At 29.2% G+C, this 18,854-nt stretch overlaps 1 protein-coding gene across 1 annotated transcript in view; it reads right to left on the reverse strand.

The window, feature by feature from the left end:
- Positions 1 to 1,216: 1,216 nt before the first annotated feature.
- LOC142349363 (uncharacterized) overlaps positions 1,217 to 18,854 on the reverse strand; it is a 33,016-nt gene continuing 15,378 nt past the window's right edge. The window contains exons 3-4 of the mRNA XM_075400852.1: positions 1,820 to 1,978; positions 1,217 to 1,421 (exon numbers count right to left, since the gene is read on the reverse strand). Of these exons, the coding sequence (XP_075256967.1) occupies positions 1,317 to 1,421; positions 1,820 to 1,978 (264 nt within the window). The 3' untranslated portion in view covers positions 1,217 to 1,316. The remainder of the gene's footprint in view (positions 1,422 to 1,819; positions 1,979 to 18,854) is intronic.

Genomic DNA, 18,854 nt, shown 5'->3' on the forward strand with positions numbered 1-18,854 from the left:
TGAAGTCAAAAAATTTCTGGATAAATGTAGGAACTAGCGGTTTTTCATTTAGTGACTTCAACTCATATTTTAAACATTTGAGCTCAGATGTTATAACGGAATCAAATAAATTTTCCAAAAAAACTGTTTTTTTAAATTTGATCTTTGCTGTTTTTTTGTCTAATTGTTGAATAATCTCATTATCTAAAGGCTGCATATCAAATAATCGGTGATGAAAAAAGTCTCAGTTCACTGCGTGTTCTGCTTATAGTTCTAACCACTTTTATCAAGTTTTTCGCAAAACAATTATTTAATATTTGATTTTTTCTTCTATTAATCGTTCTTTTTGTAGTCGTATGACATATTTTGAAAAACGACCTCAATGACTTTATTGGGAACAAAAGGAACCTGTTTCTGGAGTTCAGTTGCTAGCTTTTGTTTGCATGTCCTTGAAACTCATTGTTTTCACAGAAAACCGATATTTTTCTCAAATAATTGTTTTACACTTGTTCTTTTTAATTTGTTATTATTTAGTTTTTTTAAAAAAAATTAGACATTGAGTTTCGACTGTAATTATTATTTGTTGTTATTTGATTCTTTTTATTTGTCTTATCTCGTAGTTTTTTGATAATGGGCGGTCTCATGGGCCCGCTAATGTTGTATTATTTACTTTACTAAGTGATTTGAGTTGGAAACAATTTTTTTATTCATACACCAATTATTTTTGATCAATATATGAGACTTTTTGAAAATTTTCTATCTCTGCCTCATTTGGTGGGCAATTAAGCCAAACTTGTGGATGAGCGGGGTTGGAACATTATGAGCAAACGTACATTACCGAGCCTCCTTGTATGACTTTACAGGTAATGAGTGAGTAAGTGCTAATGTCTGGAAGGTCGGAGTTGTTCATTGCAAAATACTTTTCAGCACTTGGTTGTCGTGCGTCTCATATAAGAATCATACAGGATTGTGCATGTAAAAATCATATGTTGTGCATCAAAGAATTATGGATAAAATGCCCCTCAAAAAATTTTTGCAAGGTATGAAAAGATACTAATGTTAAATCGGAATCATTGATACAATATGTGCAATTCTTGGCAACCATAACAAGAGCATACGAATGAAAGTTGGCCTGTTTGGGGAGCCATTTATGGTCTTGGATATGTTTGCCATGACATGCAAACCGAGGTTGAATCTGAATCTATTTTTCAGAGGTTCCAGTTGATGTAAAAACTGCTTGAAAACAAAATTTAAATTTTATTGATAAGTTATTAATCGCATGCTACATTGTCAATCTGCATTACATGTGGTGTTGGTGTTGTTGTCTACTGGTTTATTCACATGAGGCTCTGGAGAACGAAGGGTGCCAGGGTGGCAACGATGACAGCCAATCCGAATGCTGGCTGAAGGTGGATACCTGCATTGTAGTAGGCAGCGAACGACTGAAACCAACATGGCATACAACTTTCCAGAGTAATTAGAGGCCATGAAATTGTTCCATCTATCCATATTTCAGACCTTTCAGGGTTAGATGCAAATGTTTTTGATCAAACGCACTTTCCTAGATTGAAAAACTCTCTTTTCATCTTGTATTTTCCTAGTTTGATTTTCATTTTATGTAAAGTTATTTCCAACATTTTTGCTATTCTTACCAGCAAATTTCTTATAATAATTGACTTTATAACCCAATAACAGCGCTAAAACTGATGCAAAACTATATAGAAGGCGATTGGATCAGATAAAGAATCGAAAATTGGTTGACTTTAGAAAAACATTTTTCTAAATTGACCAAGGAATTAAGTCAAACTGCTGTAAAAAGGAAAGCTAAACATTGGCGTACCTCGTCACTCCTCTCAAGTTGTTCGATGTTGTCGTAGAAGGTGAAGGTGTCGATCTGTGTCTCGGTGACCTTCTTCAGATTGGTGTCTGCCACGAATTCAATGAAACTCGCATTCGCTGTCCCGAACGTGAACTTGCCAGGGGCGCTGTAGCACAACACCTGAAAATAACACAGATTTGAACAATTAATATCCACAAACAACAGTAGTGGATAAAACAAGGATTCCAACCACCAGTAAAATTTGTCCCTTTCTCCTAACGCTAATCTCGCATGTCGAATCGGGCCAAATTTTAATGTTTGTTGGAATCCTTGTTTTATCCACTACTATATATTAGCTCTAAATTCAATAAAAAAATCAATTAAAAATCAAAAATAAAACAAAAAATCAAAAAATCAAAGCAAAATTTACATTTCACTCTTTAAGAGTGATTCACTCTTATTCGGGGTGATCCCCCAGTAGAAAGATCGCTCTTTTTCGCTCTTAAAGAGTGATTCCCTCTTTTTTGATATTTTTTTATTTTTTTTTATACTTTTTATTTCAAATTATCTATACTCTTCAATAAATTTATATTTTCTTTTACTTTTTCTATATTTATTCCATTATTAATAAGAAATGATACAAAATTATAGTATTTACATGAACAACTATCAGTAAAACTGCTTCGCAGATCCTCTGTTTGGACAATAACTAAAGGACTTACAGCTCTAGGACTTTGTCTTTTATCTAATAAGCTTCTACTAAATCCTCTAGTTAATTCTACATCTGGATGTTGTTTCTTTACATGAGCCCGTATCCCATCATATCTCACAACAGAAGTACAATATGGACAATTAACTTTAGCTGAAGTACAACTTCTACATGTATACTTACTCTCATCAAAATCAGTTAGTGGTTTTACATAATTACATTTATTACAACTTCTAATTAAGACTTCTGGGCAAAGGTTAGAGTTATGGTTAGGGTTAAGGTTAGGGTTAGGGTTAGGGTTAATGTTAGGGTTAGGGTTAGGGTTAAGGTTAGGGTTTAGGTTAGGATCTGAGTTACAGTTAGGGTCATAGATAGAACCAGAACTAGGACCAGAACCAGAACCAGAACTAGAACCAGAACCAGAACCAGAACCAGAACTAGAACTAGAACTAGAACCAGAACTAGAGCTAGAGCTAGAACTAGAACTAGATTCATTTTTTAAAGAACAACCCCATGGAGAAAAATCATTACCACATATACCACTTAATATTATATTACCACACATACATTTATCAGTTTTATCTTTTTGACATGAATCATAATGATACTTTAAAACAGCAATGTTTCCATATTAATAGTTACACTCTAAACATTTTAAAAGCATTTTTAATAGGGTAAACTATAATATTTACCTAATCATAGGACTTTGTCCATCAGTTGAACTGCTTCGCAGATAATATTTAACCACGATTTCAATTAAATCTTTAGTATTATCATTAGATGTGATACACTCTGCTAAATATTTATTTCCTAACGTATTGAGTGTACTAGTTTTACATCTCTTATCTAAAATCAAATCAAGGTCTAATTCTTTTTTATCTTTAACAAAATTTATAATCTCTTCTCTAAATTCTTCATTATTTCCATATAGTCTGGTTAAAAACTTTCCTCCCTTTCTATTCAAAATTCCCATCTCTTTATTGACGAAGTCACAGTTACACTGATTTATATATTCCTCTTGCATTGTATTTCGTGAATTGGGCTTCGCCCATGTTTCACTATTGGCAAAGCTACTTCGTGGATCATTATCCAACTTGTCTCCATATCCAACGTTAACTAATGTATTTACTCTACTCAACATTGTGCTTGCTCCCATTGCTACACTCCCAGCATTTCTTGATTTTATATCAGGATAAATATAACTAAATATAATTAAACCTAAGCTTATAATTCCACCAATAGTTGATAAACTTTTTATACCCTTTCCCATAATCATTTCTTTAGTTAGAACATCATTCTGTGTTTTAATATTATTTAAAGTAAGAAGTTTATTAAAATAAAACTGATAATTATCATGATTAATAACATTTCTATCTGTTGCATTAATCATTAGTGGTTTCATAAATGCTATAAGTTTATTTATATCTTTTCTTTCTAAATCATCTTTTAAACTAAGAGCTTTTAAATTAAGGAATCCAACTCTTGAATCATATATCATTGTTCAATTACTATTAGAAGTATTTTCCTTTTTATTATATTTAATTATACCCGAACGAAGTTCATCTGACATTCCATCTGTACGATTATAATGGTTACTATTTAACTCATTGATTATTTTATTGAAGTCATGTACACATTTATATATCTCATTAAAGTTTTTAAATAGATCAGGTCCATTATATGTTGTTAAATAAATAGTATGACAACTCATTCTTGCTGTATTAATTATTTGAGATGGTTTATGACACATTACAATCATTTGAATATTATAATGTCTACCTTCAGTAAAATAATAACCTATATCCTTATTTAACCTATCACCCATATCATCAAGTACTATTACACAATTTTGAAATTTATGCATATTATTTTTTGTGATCATATTTATATCACATTTTTTAAACCCGGTATTAAACTTATTAGACTCAGGATCTATCCAGTCTCTGTCATCTTTACACACTTTAACTATATTTTTAGCTTGGTCTTGGTTTTGGTTTTGATCTTTGTTTTGATTTTGGTCTTGGTTTTGGTTTTGGTTTTGGTTTTGGTTTTGGTTTTGGTTTTGGTCTTGGTTTTGATTATGGACTGAGTATAACTTTAAGTATTGTCTAATAAAATATGTTTTACCTGTTCCAGTTCCACCATAAACAATAGTATGTAATGGTGACTTTTCATATTCAAATCTATCTGGACTCCTATTCATAAATCCACCAAAGCTTTCTTCTAGTTTTGTGTATTTACTCGGTTTTGAATCATTAATTATATAACTAATTCCAATTATAATAATAAGAAAAAAAGTATACGGCCTTTATCCATTTTTATATATTATTTTTATTATATAAAAATGCCCATCCTAACTATTGAGGAATTCAATAATAAATTTAATATTGATAATAATGCTATGATTGATATCAGAATAAAAGATATAGTCAAAGATATAAGTCTAACACCAATTGAAATTGTAATGAGAGATGAGACTCCAGATAGTAGCCGTGAAACGGCTTCACCCATCCGTGAACCCAACGCCAACCTTATTGTGAATCTACATCCAACTGATGGTACACATTGGGTTTTAGTTATAAGAAGAGAAGGTGGTCCTGTGTATTACTTTGATATTTTTGGTGTAGAAACCCCACCATTATTTTTAGAAGAATATGTTGATCTAGGCTCTAATGAGAGAACACAACAATATGATGAATCCTATTGTGGGGATTATTGTTTATATATGATCTATCTTACTGATAGAGGATTTAGAATTAAAAGTGCTTTGAATATTCTAGTTAATCAATGTATATATCCAGGAATATATAATGGGTGTTTTTGTTTAGGTTGTAATTTTAATGATAATGCTGATGATAATGGTAATGATAAAGATAATGTTAATGTTAATGATAATGATAATGTCATTGATAATGATAATGATAAGGATAATGCTAATGATAGTGATAATGATATTGATATTGATAATGATCCACGAAGTAGCTTTGCTAATAATGATAATGTTAATGATAATGATAATGATAATGATAATGATAATGATAATGATAATGATAATGATAATGATAATGATAATGATAATGATAATGATAATGATAATGATAATGATAATGATAATGATAATGATAATGATAATGATAATGATAATGACATTGATAATGATAATGATAATGTTAATGATAATGATAATGTTAATGATAATGTTAATGATAATGATAATGTTAATGATAATGTTAATGATTATGTTAATGATAATGATAATGATAATGAAATTGATAATGATAATGACATTGATAATGATAATGTAAATGATAATGTTAATAATAATAATATTAGTGATAATGTTAATGATAATTTTATATATCAGGGAACCTGCTTCGCAGATCTATTTGTTGAAAAACATCAAAAGAGTAAACCTAATAGCAATATTTCTAATAACAGTATCTCTATAAACACAAATGATGATCTACAATCATGGCTAAATAATTATGATATAATTACTGAAGCCACATTCCCAAATATCTTTAGATGTATAATATCTGGTCCTAGTGAATGTGGTAAGACATTCTTATTAAAAAAACTAATTCTAGCTAGTATATATTTTGGTAAGCTATACATCATTGGACCTACTGGTGATCAATATGAAGCTTTAGAGAGAATAAACCCAAAAGCAATTATAGAATTTATTAAAGATATAAAAGACTTACCATCTCCTGATAAACTACCCAAAGATTTAAAGAAACTAATGATATTCGATGATGTTACAGCCAAAGAACCAGTGATTAATGAATACTTTTGTAGAGGTAGACATAATAATTGTAATATGATATATTTTAATCAAAACCTGTTCTCTCTAGATAGGCAGAGTGTTAGAGAGAACTGTAATCTATTTATTTTATTTGAAAAGAGAGGTAAAGTCCTAGCATCGATATATCAAGGTTTCTTTAATAATGTTGAAGTTAGTTAGAATGATTTTGCTGAAATATGTAATAAGGTATGGAAAGAGCCTTATAATTATATTGTCATTGATATAACTAAAAATAAAAATATTAATGGTAAACTAAGAATTAATTGGGATCGGAGAGTTTTATAGTTTAGTCTGAGTTTAAGTTTTTATCTTCATCTATATCTATATCTACACCAGATCTGCGAAGCAGTTTTACTGATGGGGCTTCGCCCAGCTGACTACGTCAAATCAACAAAGTTGCTAGTTAAACTAGATCAACGAAGTTGTTAACACAAACAGACCTTCGTCTGCTAACTATGTTAGACGTAAAGTAAAACTTATTGCATCACCATTAAAATCTATAGGTCTTCCATGCTCATCTTTAATATGAAATTCTATATATTCTATTCTATCTTTAGTTACATTTTGATACAAGATATTAGTTGGTATAATATTTATCAAGTAACATGGTGGTTCTGTTAGATTAAAAGTATATAATATATCTGTATCTTTACCATTATCTTTAGCTCCAGATATAAAATTACAATGAATGTTAATATTGTTGAAACCCATAATATCAATAATTTTCTGAGATTTATATTTACCTTTTTTATATACTATTTTTCTAAATCCTAGTAATGAGGCTATTGAGTTCTCTATATCAAAGCTGAGTGCTCCTTGTTTTATTTCCATTAAACATTTCATCGTATTCTTATCAGGTTCTATTATAACATTACCATCAGTTTCTTTTTTTTAATTCTGCTATGTCAGTTAACTCATATGCTTCCGGTGTAATAGTTGAAAATAGCAACGGGACTCTTTATAATTATAATTAAGGATAGATGTAATGATTGGGCTTGAGGTAGAGACAGGGTTAGGGTTATGGGTAATATTAGGGTCAGAACTAAGAGCCTGAGGTAGAGCTTCATCGTCTCTTATAACAGTACTAGCTTATAAGAATTGAGTATTCCCTCTATTCACATTAAACACCGAATTATAAACAGATAATCTAATTAAACCTAATTTTGATGAGTTAAGTATAGGTTAACTAAAGTTAAACTTTTCTGTTGGTTTTAACATTCTAAAGTTAAGTGTATTCTCTTCTTTAGTTTTAGTTAAAACTTCATGTATATTTTGTAGTTCCCTTAAGATTAAATTGTCTGTCATTTTTTATCTAATAAAAATGGACTTTAATTTGGACACAACTTATAGTTATAATAATGTTATACACAAAAGTAAGATTATCAAATATAAACCTAATAATCTAGCAACAATGAATACAGTCAATACTAACATTAATATCATTCTCAATAGAGAAGAGAATCATTTAAATTTACGTGATTCCTATCTAGAGATAGAGTTTGTTGTATCAGATGATGAGGGTGGTGTATTTGCTAATGATGCTAATATCACATTAGTTAATTATGGTATGATGGCATTGTTTAGTTCAATAAAGCTTGAAGCTAGTGGTGGTAGGACTATTGAATATATAGATCATTGCCATCCTAATCTATTGATGTATAAGTTATTAACTAGTACTGATGATGAATAGGAGAGTGGTTTTGTTAAAAATCAAGGCAATAGAGATAGTCAACTTAAAAGTGACCATATTGCTGCACAGCGAGGTCACATGTATATGATTATTAAGATGAGTGATCTATTTGGTTTCGTAAATGATTTAGAAAAGATTATATATGATTTAGGATTTAAACTAATATTAAAAAGAAATAATAATGATAGAGCTCTATATAGAGTTAATGCTAATCCTGGTGCAGTTGCTAATGATGGTAATATATAAATTAGAGATATATCATGGTGTGTACCTAGTATTGACCCTAGTAATGATAATAGGTTTATTGTGCAAAAGGTTTTAAGCAAAAAGAATAATGTAGACTTTAGTTATTATGAAAGAAAGACATTTTATAAGAATGTGCCCAATGCTACTTACCTCATGTTTGATCTTGGTATGGAAAGTGGTATGGAAAGACCACAATATATAATAGTTGGTTTTGAAAATAATAATGTTAATGAACAAACTCATGATGCAAGTACTTTTGATATAATGAATGTTACTGAATGTTATTGTAAGATTGGTAGTGAGTTTTATCCTGAGGATAGAATGAATATAAATTATGGTACCAAAAATTATAATGAGGCTTTTAAAGAGATTGTTAGCTTTAATAAAGATTACAATGGGTTACCACATAATATAAAACCATATATAAATCATAGAACATTCAAAAGTAGTTAAAGAATATATGTATTTGATACTAGATATTAAAGTGATCATATAGGTCCACAACCAATACAACTTAATTTTAAATTTAGTGCTGCAGTTGCAGATTTTATATGTCATGCATTAGTATTAACAAGAAAGGTTATTAGTGTGAATAGTGATGGTAATAAGATGGTTGATATTATATCATAGACATAGTCTTAATTATATTTAAGCCATAGTTATAATTAAGTCATAGTTATAATTATAACTATAGTCCTTGTCATTATTTCCTACTAGTCCTAACAAAACCCTTAGCATAAATAATATCTGATTTCTTTTTATTCTCTAGAGATAGACCCTTAGCTTCAAGCCTAATCTTAGCCTTGGGCCTAACCTTGGGCTTGAGCTTAGGCTTAGGCTTAGGCTTAATAACAACAAAAGGATTATACTTTTTAACTTCCATTATCTTTTATATATAGAAATGAGTCTTTTAAATAAGTTCAAAACTAATTCATATTGTGTTGGAGGTAGACATTATAGTGGTAATAATAACATAAGAGGTTTTATCGGGAAACCCGCTTCGCGGATTGCTTCAAAAGGTTCTAAAATGTTAAAGGGTAATTGTGTTAATTGTAAGAGAAATAAGTCAATGACTGTTAGTGATGCAACGATGGAAGCAGAGGGATTGAAAGATTTCTATAAAAGTGTTGGTAGGGCTACAGTTTACTTTGGAAAGAAGGTTGCCAATAATCCAGTAGGAGCATTAGAAATAGCAAGTAAAATAAGAAGTGCAGCTGCATCTAGAAACCCTAGAGCTGAATTATCAGCCATACCTGATTTAATTAAATTTGCAACTACTGGTGAAGGTATAAAGGTAATACAAAAAGGAAGAGGGTTATGCTTAGGTACTAAGAAGAGATAATTATTTGATTATGATTATGATTATATTATGTTTATGTTTATGTTTATGTTTATGATTATGATTATGATTCTATTATATTTATGATAATGATTATGATTATGATTATATTTATATTATGTTTATGATTATCAATAAATATTAATACTAATATTATTATTACTAAACATACTATTATTGCTAAACACTATTAACTTTAGTTTAAAAAAATACTCAGCTTGTTTTTCTTGTTCTTCTTATAATCCTCATATACCTTAACTAATTCATTATACTCATCATTATCTATTTTATTATCATTCATTGATTTACTATATAGTCTATTAAACTTGTCGCTAAACTGTTTACTTAAAATATACATTTGTGATTACTTTATAATTTTATTTCTAATTTTAGTATTAATTGTTTTTGACAATGAACCACAAACAGTTGCTGTAGCAAAAGCTGTTGGTATAGAATAAGCTAATCCTATACCTGTTAATGCAACTGATGTTGATGTTGCAGTTGTTGCTATAGATGATAATACTATTTCTGTTATCTCAGCTACGTTAATATATTTCTTATATCTACTTAACTTCTTATTATAGTTATTAGTTTCAGTTTCATAATAATTTCTAATATCTTTTATAATGTTATTATTATTATTAAATTCTTTATTAGCTTGAATATTTTCGTTTATCAACCTTTCTGATACTTGTGACTTTATCAAATTCACCTTTTCTTAGTTCAGTTATGGTTTTACTTAAAATGTCTATTTTATTAGAAGAGGATACTAAGTTATTGTCACAGCACTCTTTATTAACAACATCTTTTTCATCTATCGGAGGATGTACATTTGTAATTTTATAGAAATCATTCATATCAGTATTATCATTATCTTCTAGGAATAACCCACGAGCCTTACTTAGTTTTAAGTTGTTTGTTGATGTTGATGTTGATTTATGTTGAATACTTTATAATTTTATTTCTAATTTTAGTATTAATTGTTTTTGACAATGAACCACAAACAGTAGCTGTAGCAAAAGCTGTTGGTATAGAATAATCTAATCCTATACCTGTTAATGCAACTGATGTTGATGTTGCAGTTGTTGCTATAGATGATAATACTATTTCTGTTATCTCAGCTACGTTAATATATTTCTTATATCTACTTAACTTCTTATTATAGTTATTAGTTTCAGTTTCATAATAATTTCTAATATCTTTTATAATGTTAATATTATTATTAAATTCATTATTAGCTTAAATCTTTTCGTTTATCAACCTTTCTGATACTGATGACAAATCTGGATATAGTAATCTCTCACTCGGTGCTGTTGGGTTAGTCATAGTTTGGGTTATTTTAATTAGTAAAAATTCTTTCTATTTCTATCGTTATATCTTCTTGTTCAAAATCATAATGCATCTCAAGTCTTGCTTATTCCTTATTATCAACTAATGTACTTCGTAAAAGTATGGCAATTATATATTGTACTATTGTCCTTTTTTTCTTTCAAAGGGCTTCATCTATGAAAGAGTTAGTCTTTTTATTAACTTCTTTAAATTCTTTTAGCCCAGTAGTAAACATTTCATCTAGTTGTTTGTTAGTGATATTCTGATTAAACTTATTATTATCAAATTCTTGTTTTAATTGCTTATACTTAGAGATAGTATCTGCAGCAACTTTATTACAAAACTTAACAGTATTTCTGATTTCATTTGTTGATTCAATAAACTCATTAATTAGTTCCTCATTAACTTGTGTTTCATTTAGTTGTAATGTTTTAGTTGTGACTTTATCAAATTCACCTTTTCTTAGTTCAGTTAAGTTTTTACTTAAAATGTCTATTTTATTAGAAGAGGATAATAAGTTATTGTCACAACACTCTTTATTAACAACATCTTTTTCACTATCGGAGGATGTACATTTGTAATTTTATAGGTATCCTTCAGATCAGTATTATCATTATCTTCTAGGAATAACCCACGAGCCTTACTTAGTTTTAAGTTGTTTGTTGATGTTGATGTTGATTTATGTTTAGCTTGGTTGAATCTATCTCTTGTCATCTTTGTATTTATTTACTTATAATTAGAATAATAATTAGTCTTGTAATTAGACTTATAATTAGTCTTACAATTAGATTTAGACTTAGAATTATAATTAGACTTAGGACCGCAGGTCAATATTTAATGATTCTAAAACTTTATTATTAGATTCAAAGTCAAACTCGGATTTTAATAATTCCTGTTCGTAATATTTATCTTCTATTATCTCATCATTAATATCTTCTATTTTATATGTTAGTGGTTGTGTTTTTGGAACTTCATTAATTTTAAACAATTTTCTGTTCCAATTAGAAGTGTATCCCTAAGAGAAGATATTACGTTTATCTGCATTTCTAACATAATCACCAACTTTAAGTTTAGGTTGGGCGTAGCCAGGTTTACCCTTAATATTCTTAAAACTAAAAGTGTATGAAACTTCATCAGGATTATTAGAAGCGCCAACTGGTGTCATAATAATTGTTGAGTGAATGTTATTGTTATATGTTATGATTGCATCATTTAATTTATTTACCCAATTACCATCACCATTGATGAACATTGGTTTATTTATTATATGTAATAATGTTCTATTGAATCTCTCTATAAACACAGCCCTTAAATCACTATAATTAGAATATAGTTTTGTTTTATATTCTTTAAGTAAAGATTTAAGTGTTTTATTGTAAAACTCACTACCTCTATCTACCCATAACTTTTCTGGTTTTCTACTTTCAGAGCCACCCTGTGGACTTTCGCCTAATAATACTTTAAAACCATTAATTATAGATAAACCAAATTTATTCTTTAATGGAATAGCCCAAGCATATTTTGTGAATATATCTATAACAATTAAAATAAACTTATAATTATTATTGAATTTGCTTAGAGATGACTTATCAATTAAATCAGCTGACCATGTTTCATGTTTACATAATGGTATTATTCTGTGTCTTCTAAACTTTGTTATTTGAGGACTGAATACTTCTTTAGCTAATAAGTGTTGTTGTTGTTGTTTTTCCACATTTTTTATGGACGTAGTCATGGTTTCACCTATCTGCGAAGCAGGTTCCCTGATCAACGAAAATGTGAGCTTGCTCATTTACCATAGTTAAAAACAAAATTATCTTGTTCCTTTTGCTTAATAATATCCATAGATAATAGTTGCTTAGATATATCTAGCATTTCATCATACAATCCATAATGACCAGCTTTTGTTTCTAGTATTAATAATTCTAGTCTTTCTATTAAACTGTTTGGGTCTGGGTTGCTATTAAATCCCCTACCATATACATCATCTTTTGCCCCTATTATACTTTTTATTGCTCTATATCTACCACTTTTCTTATCCCCCTTTCCTAAATTATATCCAATATCCTTTAAAAACCTTTTAATTTTGTTTTCACCATGTTTTATATTAGGGTTAGTAAGAAAGTTTATAACCTCATCTGACAAATAATGTATATTATCCTTAACAATAAATGCATTTTCTTGGTAAATTAGTTTAACACCGTTCATTTCAAATTCACCAATATCTAAATTTCCGAAATTTAATTTTAATTGAGGGTTAGATTGAACTGACAATAAGTTAATAATTTGAGCTGTGTCTTTATCTACTAAAAGTCCTGGTTTATCTCGAGCTTCCTCTACAGCTTTGCCATTGGACTTCATTAAAGCTTCATTTAACTGGAGGCCAGCTTGCTGGATCATCTTAGTTTGTTTATCTAACTCTTGATTTTGCCAATCTATTGCCCTTAATGTTTGTTCACTTAATGCTAGATTGTGTTCATTGTTTGTATTTAGTGTTTTAGTTAAAGGATCAAATAACTCTTCTATTTCTCCATAATATTCTTGTTGTTTTAATTTATCTTCTAATCTATTCTTTCTGTTTAGTTCTTCTAGATTATTTAATACTATAGGTGTTTCTAGTTTAGTCATTTTTTATATATTGAAAAATTATAATAAAGGGAAAAAATGGATAATGAAAATTCTATTGATGAAAACTACTCTGAGTTCAAAAAATGTTTAGCTTGTGGAAAACAATTTCGCGCTATCAGGGAACCTGCTTCGCAGATGGAAGAGTTTATAAACCATGCTAAGGATCCCTGGCATGATGAATTAATAATTTCAAGTTATTCTAAATATTTAGATGAAAGGGAAACCAGTAAAATAACAAAATTTATAGAATATAACAAAAACAAATAAACTAGAGGAAATAGTAATTTGGAAAAAAACTTTGGGAGGGATAATGATCTATAATGTACTAACTACTAAACCAGGAGATGCAATTGATCATTTTATAAAAGGAAGTATAGAATATTATTAACCAGTTTTTTGTTTTTCATTTAGATTTATAAATCTATAAACCATAGATGGAGTCTGTTCATAGATCAGGAAAGGGACGAAGTCCTTGGTACCCCCAACCTGCTTGGTTTACCATAGATGAAGTCTATTCTTAGATCATTATATAATCTAATAGAGGCTTTAATTGACTTTCTATCATCATTAGTGGTTAATTCTAAAATTTTATTTATTAACAAGTCTTTATTATATTTATTATCATTAATATCTTTATTATCTAATTCTTTTGAAGTAGTTTTAATCAGGGAACCTGCTTGGCTTGCCACAAATGAAGTCTGTTGGGTAACCACGGACGAAGTCCGTTCGCAGATCTTTTTTATTAAACCTCTTTTGAATAGATATAGATTCTCATCATGGGGATAGCTTTTAATACTGTTTGCATAAAACCTTTTATCATCAAATATATTCAAACTAATCTTACTTGTTTTTGTTGTTGTCATGTTATCGCCAACTTTTTGTATTCTACATTCATCTACTGTTCTTTGTGTATTATTCATTAATGCATCATAATAATCTATATGCCTAGCATTATTATGCTTCTTTATTCCTTTTTCTTTAGTGTTTTTAGGATATTTTTTGAAGCTATATGTTTGGGGGATAATGCTATAAATTCCTCAATAATCCTACTCCCCAGCTCGTAATTAAACTTGATTGGGACTTTATTATTAGTTTTTATAGGTATGTCTAGATTACTTAAGTCCATATGCTCATCACTAACTTTATCTTCACTATAACTTAATACGAAACTGTCCGTATCCATATAGTGAAGTGTTAGATCTTTGAGGGATGGTTGTAGAATATTATAGAATACATCAAACATATGTAATTTGCTAAGTTCGAGTATTGTTACTCCTACATATACAGGTGAGCTATATTCTATTTTTTTCTTTATATATTCTATTCGGCTATGATTTCTATATCTAGTTATATTCTTAAATGTTGGTTTACTTACACTTTTCATTAGCTTTTCTTCATCATGCAAGAACTTGCTTTGAAAGAAGTGTACAGGATTCATGCACATTCTTCCATATAATGAGTTGTTCATTAAATTCCTTACATCCTTTTCTGCTTCATTTTTGGCTGTTGTTCTTTTATTTGTATTATTTTGAACATAACCTCTACATATATAGTCTTGTTTAAATTTAATTACTCTATGTATTTTTGTTACTTTTACTCCCATCTTAACATAGAACTTAAACATCCTATAATGAACCATATATTCTGTTTTGTTGTTTTGGTCTAAGTTTAATTTCTCTGATCTTGCCTTGTCTCCATTTCTTTCTCTGTAACCTAATTCATTATCATTTATCTTTCTCTTATTAGGCATTAGTGCTAACTGTTCTGTTCTCTCTTTACATTCATTAGTATAATCAATATCACAAACTATATAGTAACCATGATCACTATCATCTGGAGTATTTAATATAGTATCAAGAGTAGTAGTAGTAGTAGTAGTAGTAGTAGTAGTAGTAGTAGTAGTAAAGTGGAAGTCCTTATAAGGTAGCTTTTGCATCATTGCATAGCAGTATAGGTTGTTTGCATCAATATACCATATGGTCTTACCATCACTGTTATCTATATATCTATCACCCATTATTCCACATATATCAACCTCTCTTTGCTCAACAAAATCATCTAGCATTTGTTTATCTTGCAATGTATCTAATGTAACACCACTTGACATAACCAACAATCAAAGCTATAACCTGGGAGACTTACATAATGCAGTGGGTTGAGCTTGAATTCTTTCAAGCTTAGTTTAACATATTCATTCATGCAGTAGTCTAATATTTCCACATCATTTTGTAAATACGCTATAGTTAGATCTTTACCAGTTTTGTGACTGTTGTCTTTATTAAAGTTATCGACTTCTTCTTGTGTTGGTAATTTAATATGTAGAGAGTATTTGAAGTCTTCTATTTTTAGATTACCTATAGCTTCATCATACAACTTTGTCGTGGTTCCTCAGGTAGCTTTGCTACTATACGACTGTAAACCAAAGTATTCATATGGATATAATGTTTTAGTTTTAACATCCATATATATTTGCCATTTGATCTAGAGGCATAGCTAAGAAGTTATAACTATCCAAGAAATTGAGACAACCAATGTTAAACATCTTAGACTTACCAGCAGCTAGTGTAATGTTATCTACTTTTCTTTTATCATTATTCTGTTTAAAGAGTTCACTTTATAGTAGGTTGAAGTCATAGCCAGAGCCAATATGGAATATTACTCGAATGAAGTTTTGTTCTTTGTATCTTATGTATCTTAGATTACATATTTTACATGCTGGTCCTCTATGTTTACCAGTTTCATGACAGTGATCTCTTACTTTATTAATACATGTTTTGCTGCAGACATGACAAGTGTTTTCAGTTTCCTAATATAATTTATCTTCTGTAAATATCATTTGTTTGTTGCGCTTGAAATTATTCCAAGTTTCTAATTCTAATAGATCTCTAACAAATCTTTTGATGCAGCCTAGACCGAAGTTATGTTTGAAATTACCTTGCCATGTGTAACCCACAGCTATTGGCATATGTTCAGCTATTACATATTTACAGTCATTAGTTGTGACTTCAACAATGCAACATTCTACATCGGCAGTTTTAATATTCTTTATATTCTGACGTTTGTGTGCATTAATAAAAGTAATATGTTTTTTCTTAGGACAAACGATCTTTGGTTTGAATGAGTTGTTGAATTCGTGTTTATCATATTTAATTTGTGAGTTAAACCAATAGGTACACCTATCACAATAATAATATTTAATGTTGTCTTTATTTGGTTGTTCTAACAGAGTTTCTATATTTTTTATTAGGGCACAGTATTCTATTTGACCATTACTTCAAACTAGTATTCTTACATCTTTTCTATCTTTCTTAAAATTATCCACTTGTTTGAACAATTCTTTTTTGCCCCCACCACAAGGTGTGTATACCCAAATATTAATGATATACAATTTCTGTATTCTTATTATATAAGCAAAATCATCTTCATGTTGTTGCCTTGGTTCAATTAATTTATCTACATATTTACTTTCTCGAGTTGCATGGTGTGGTGCGGGATGTAGCCAAGCAGTTATAGTTAGTTGTAAGCAATTGTAATTATAACTACGTATATTTAATATCGATTTAGAGTTTTTGAGATCAGGAGGTAAATCTATATAGTAACTACCAATAGATGCTTCAGTTGGTTCAATGTTTAACTGAATACTTCTTATTCCAAGAAACTCAAAATCATAACCATAACCTTCAGATATTTCCTTTTCGAAATCTAGCCACCGATTGAAGTCAACATATTCATATATTGCATTATTATTAATATAATCAGTTTTGGAGAATATTTTAGTAGTTTTAACTTCTTCTTTGGTTCTCTTCTTATAATCACATTCAGCCGTGATCTTATATTTAAAACTCTTAACTTTACAAAACTGGTAACAGTTTTTAATTTCTTCTAAAGAGTAATTAGTTGCTTCATCTATATCTTCAATGTAATTCCCACCTTTATATGAAATATAAAACTCTCTCATGTTCTGACTGGAGTTTATATTGAAGTCTTCTGTGTTTTCTAGATACTTACGATTATGACTATATGAGTGAGTAGTTAGAGCTAAATTCTTCATGACATTCTTTACATTCATACTTAAATCTGGTGGAGATATCCTCTTCAGTTTCAGTTTAAAATTTGGTGGCTGGTTTAGTTTTAATAATATAATCACCTTCATCCAAATTATACACCCTCTCAGAGATTTCTTCTTCTTCAGACTCAAACATTTTCTCCAATAGTTCCTTATGTTTGAGATCGTACGATTGATGCCTGTATAAACCCTTCCCTGATTCAACGGATAGATTACAGACAACGCAGAAGTTTATGACATTAGTTTTAGTTGATTGGGACATGATGTATTTATTTAGGGTAATAATCAAATAAAATTTTTTCGAAAAAAGAAAATGAAATGCAAAAAGTGTATAAATAAACCTCGGAAAGAATGTTGTAATAATTGTAAAAAATTAGAATATTCTTGTTATGTATGTAAAAATATGGTTAAAGTGAAAGATTATATAGAACATTTGGAATATCATTATTTTGATCCTGATCAAAATCTAACATGTAGTATGTGTAATGTTTATAAACATATATCCTTATATAGATTTAGAAATAGAAAATGTAGACTATGTATTAATCTTCATAGATATAGATATGGTCATACTAGAAATCAATTCAGAGAGCATGTTTATAATTATAATATTCAAGAAGACATAGAAAAACACTAATCACTGTGTTTCCACCGATCTCATTGTTTTTGACTGTGCTCTTTTCGTTCGCTTTCTTTCATATTTAGCAACCACTAATAGTATAAGAAGTCAACAAGCTTGGTTTAACATCGCATTACATATCAGTGAAACTGCTTCACAGATCGAGTGAAAAGTGCATGTCATGCTAAAATGGCCGCCACCATTGACAAAGAATGCCACCACCACTAACAGAATGAAATCAATTAAGTGAAAATTTCGAATTTATGATGCCCTTAAAATTTAGCTAGTTTGGTGAGTATTTATTAAAATTTTTATTTAGTTTTTAATAAATTATACAAAGATTTCAATTTAAAAGAAGGATTTAAATATTACTTTACTTTCAAACAGGGGATTACTTGGGAAAAGATAACTAATTTTAAGTTAAAAATCATGTCAGAATTTTTTAGAAAAAAGAATGTTGTAGAATAATTCTCCATGAGGGGACCTTTATTCTCCACGGCACTTTTTGGCCATTCATCATGAGTTTCACTTCACTACAAAAACTAGCGAAAATTTTAAACAATTTTCGTCATTTGACGAGACTTTAATAATTGGAGCTTTATCATGCACTTCTTTATCTGAAGAA

Source organism: Convolutriloba macropyga, chromosome 1, assembly GCF_964194025.1.
Source record: "Convolutriloba macropyga chromosome 1, txConMacr16.3, whole genome shotgun sequence".
NCBI lineage: Eukaryota > Metazoa > Xenacoelomorpha > Acoela > Convolutidae > Convolutriloba > Convolutriloba macropyga.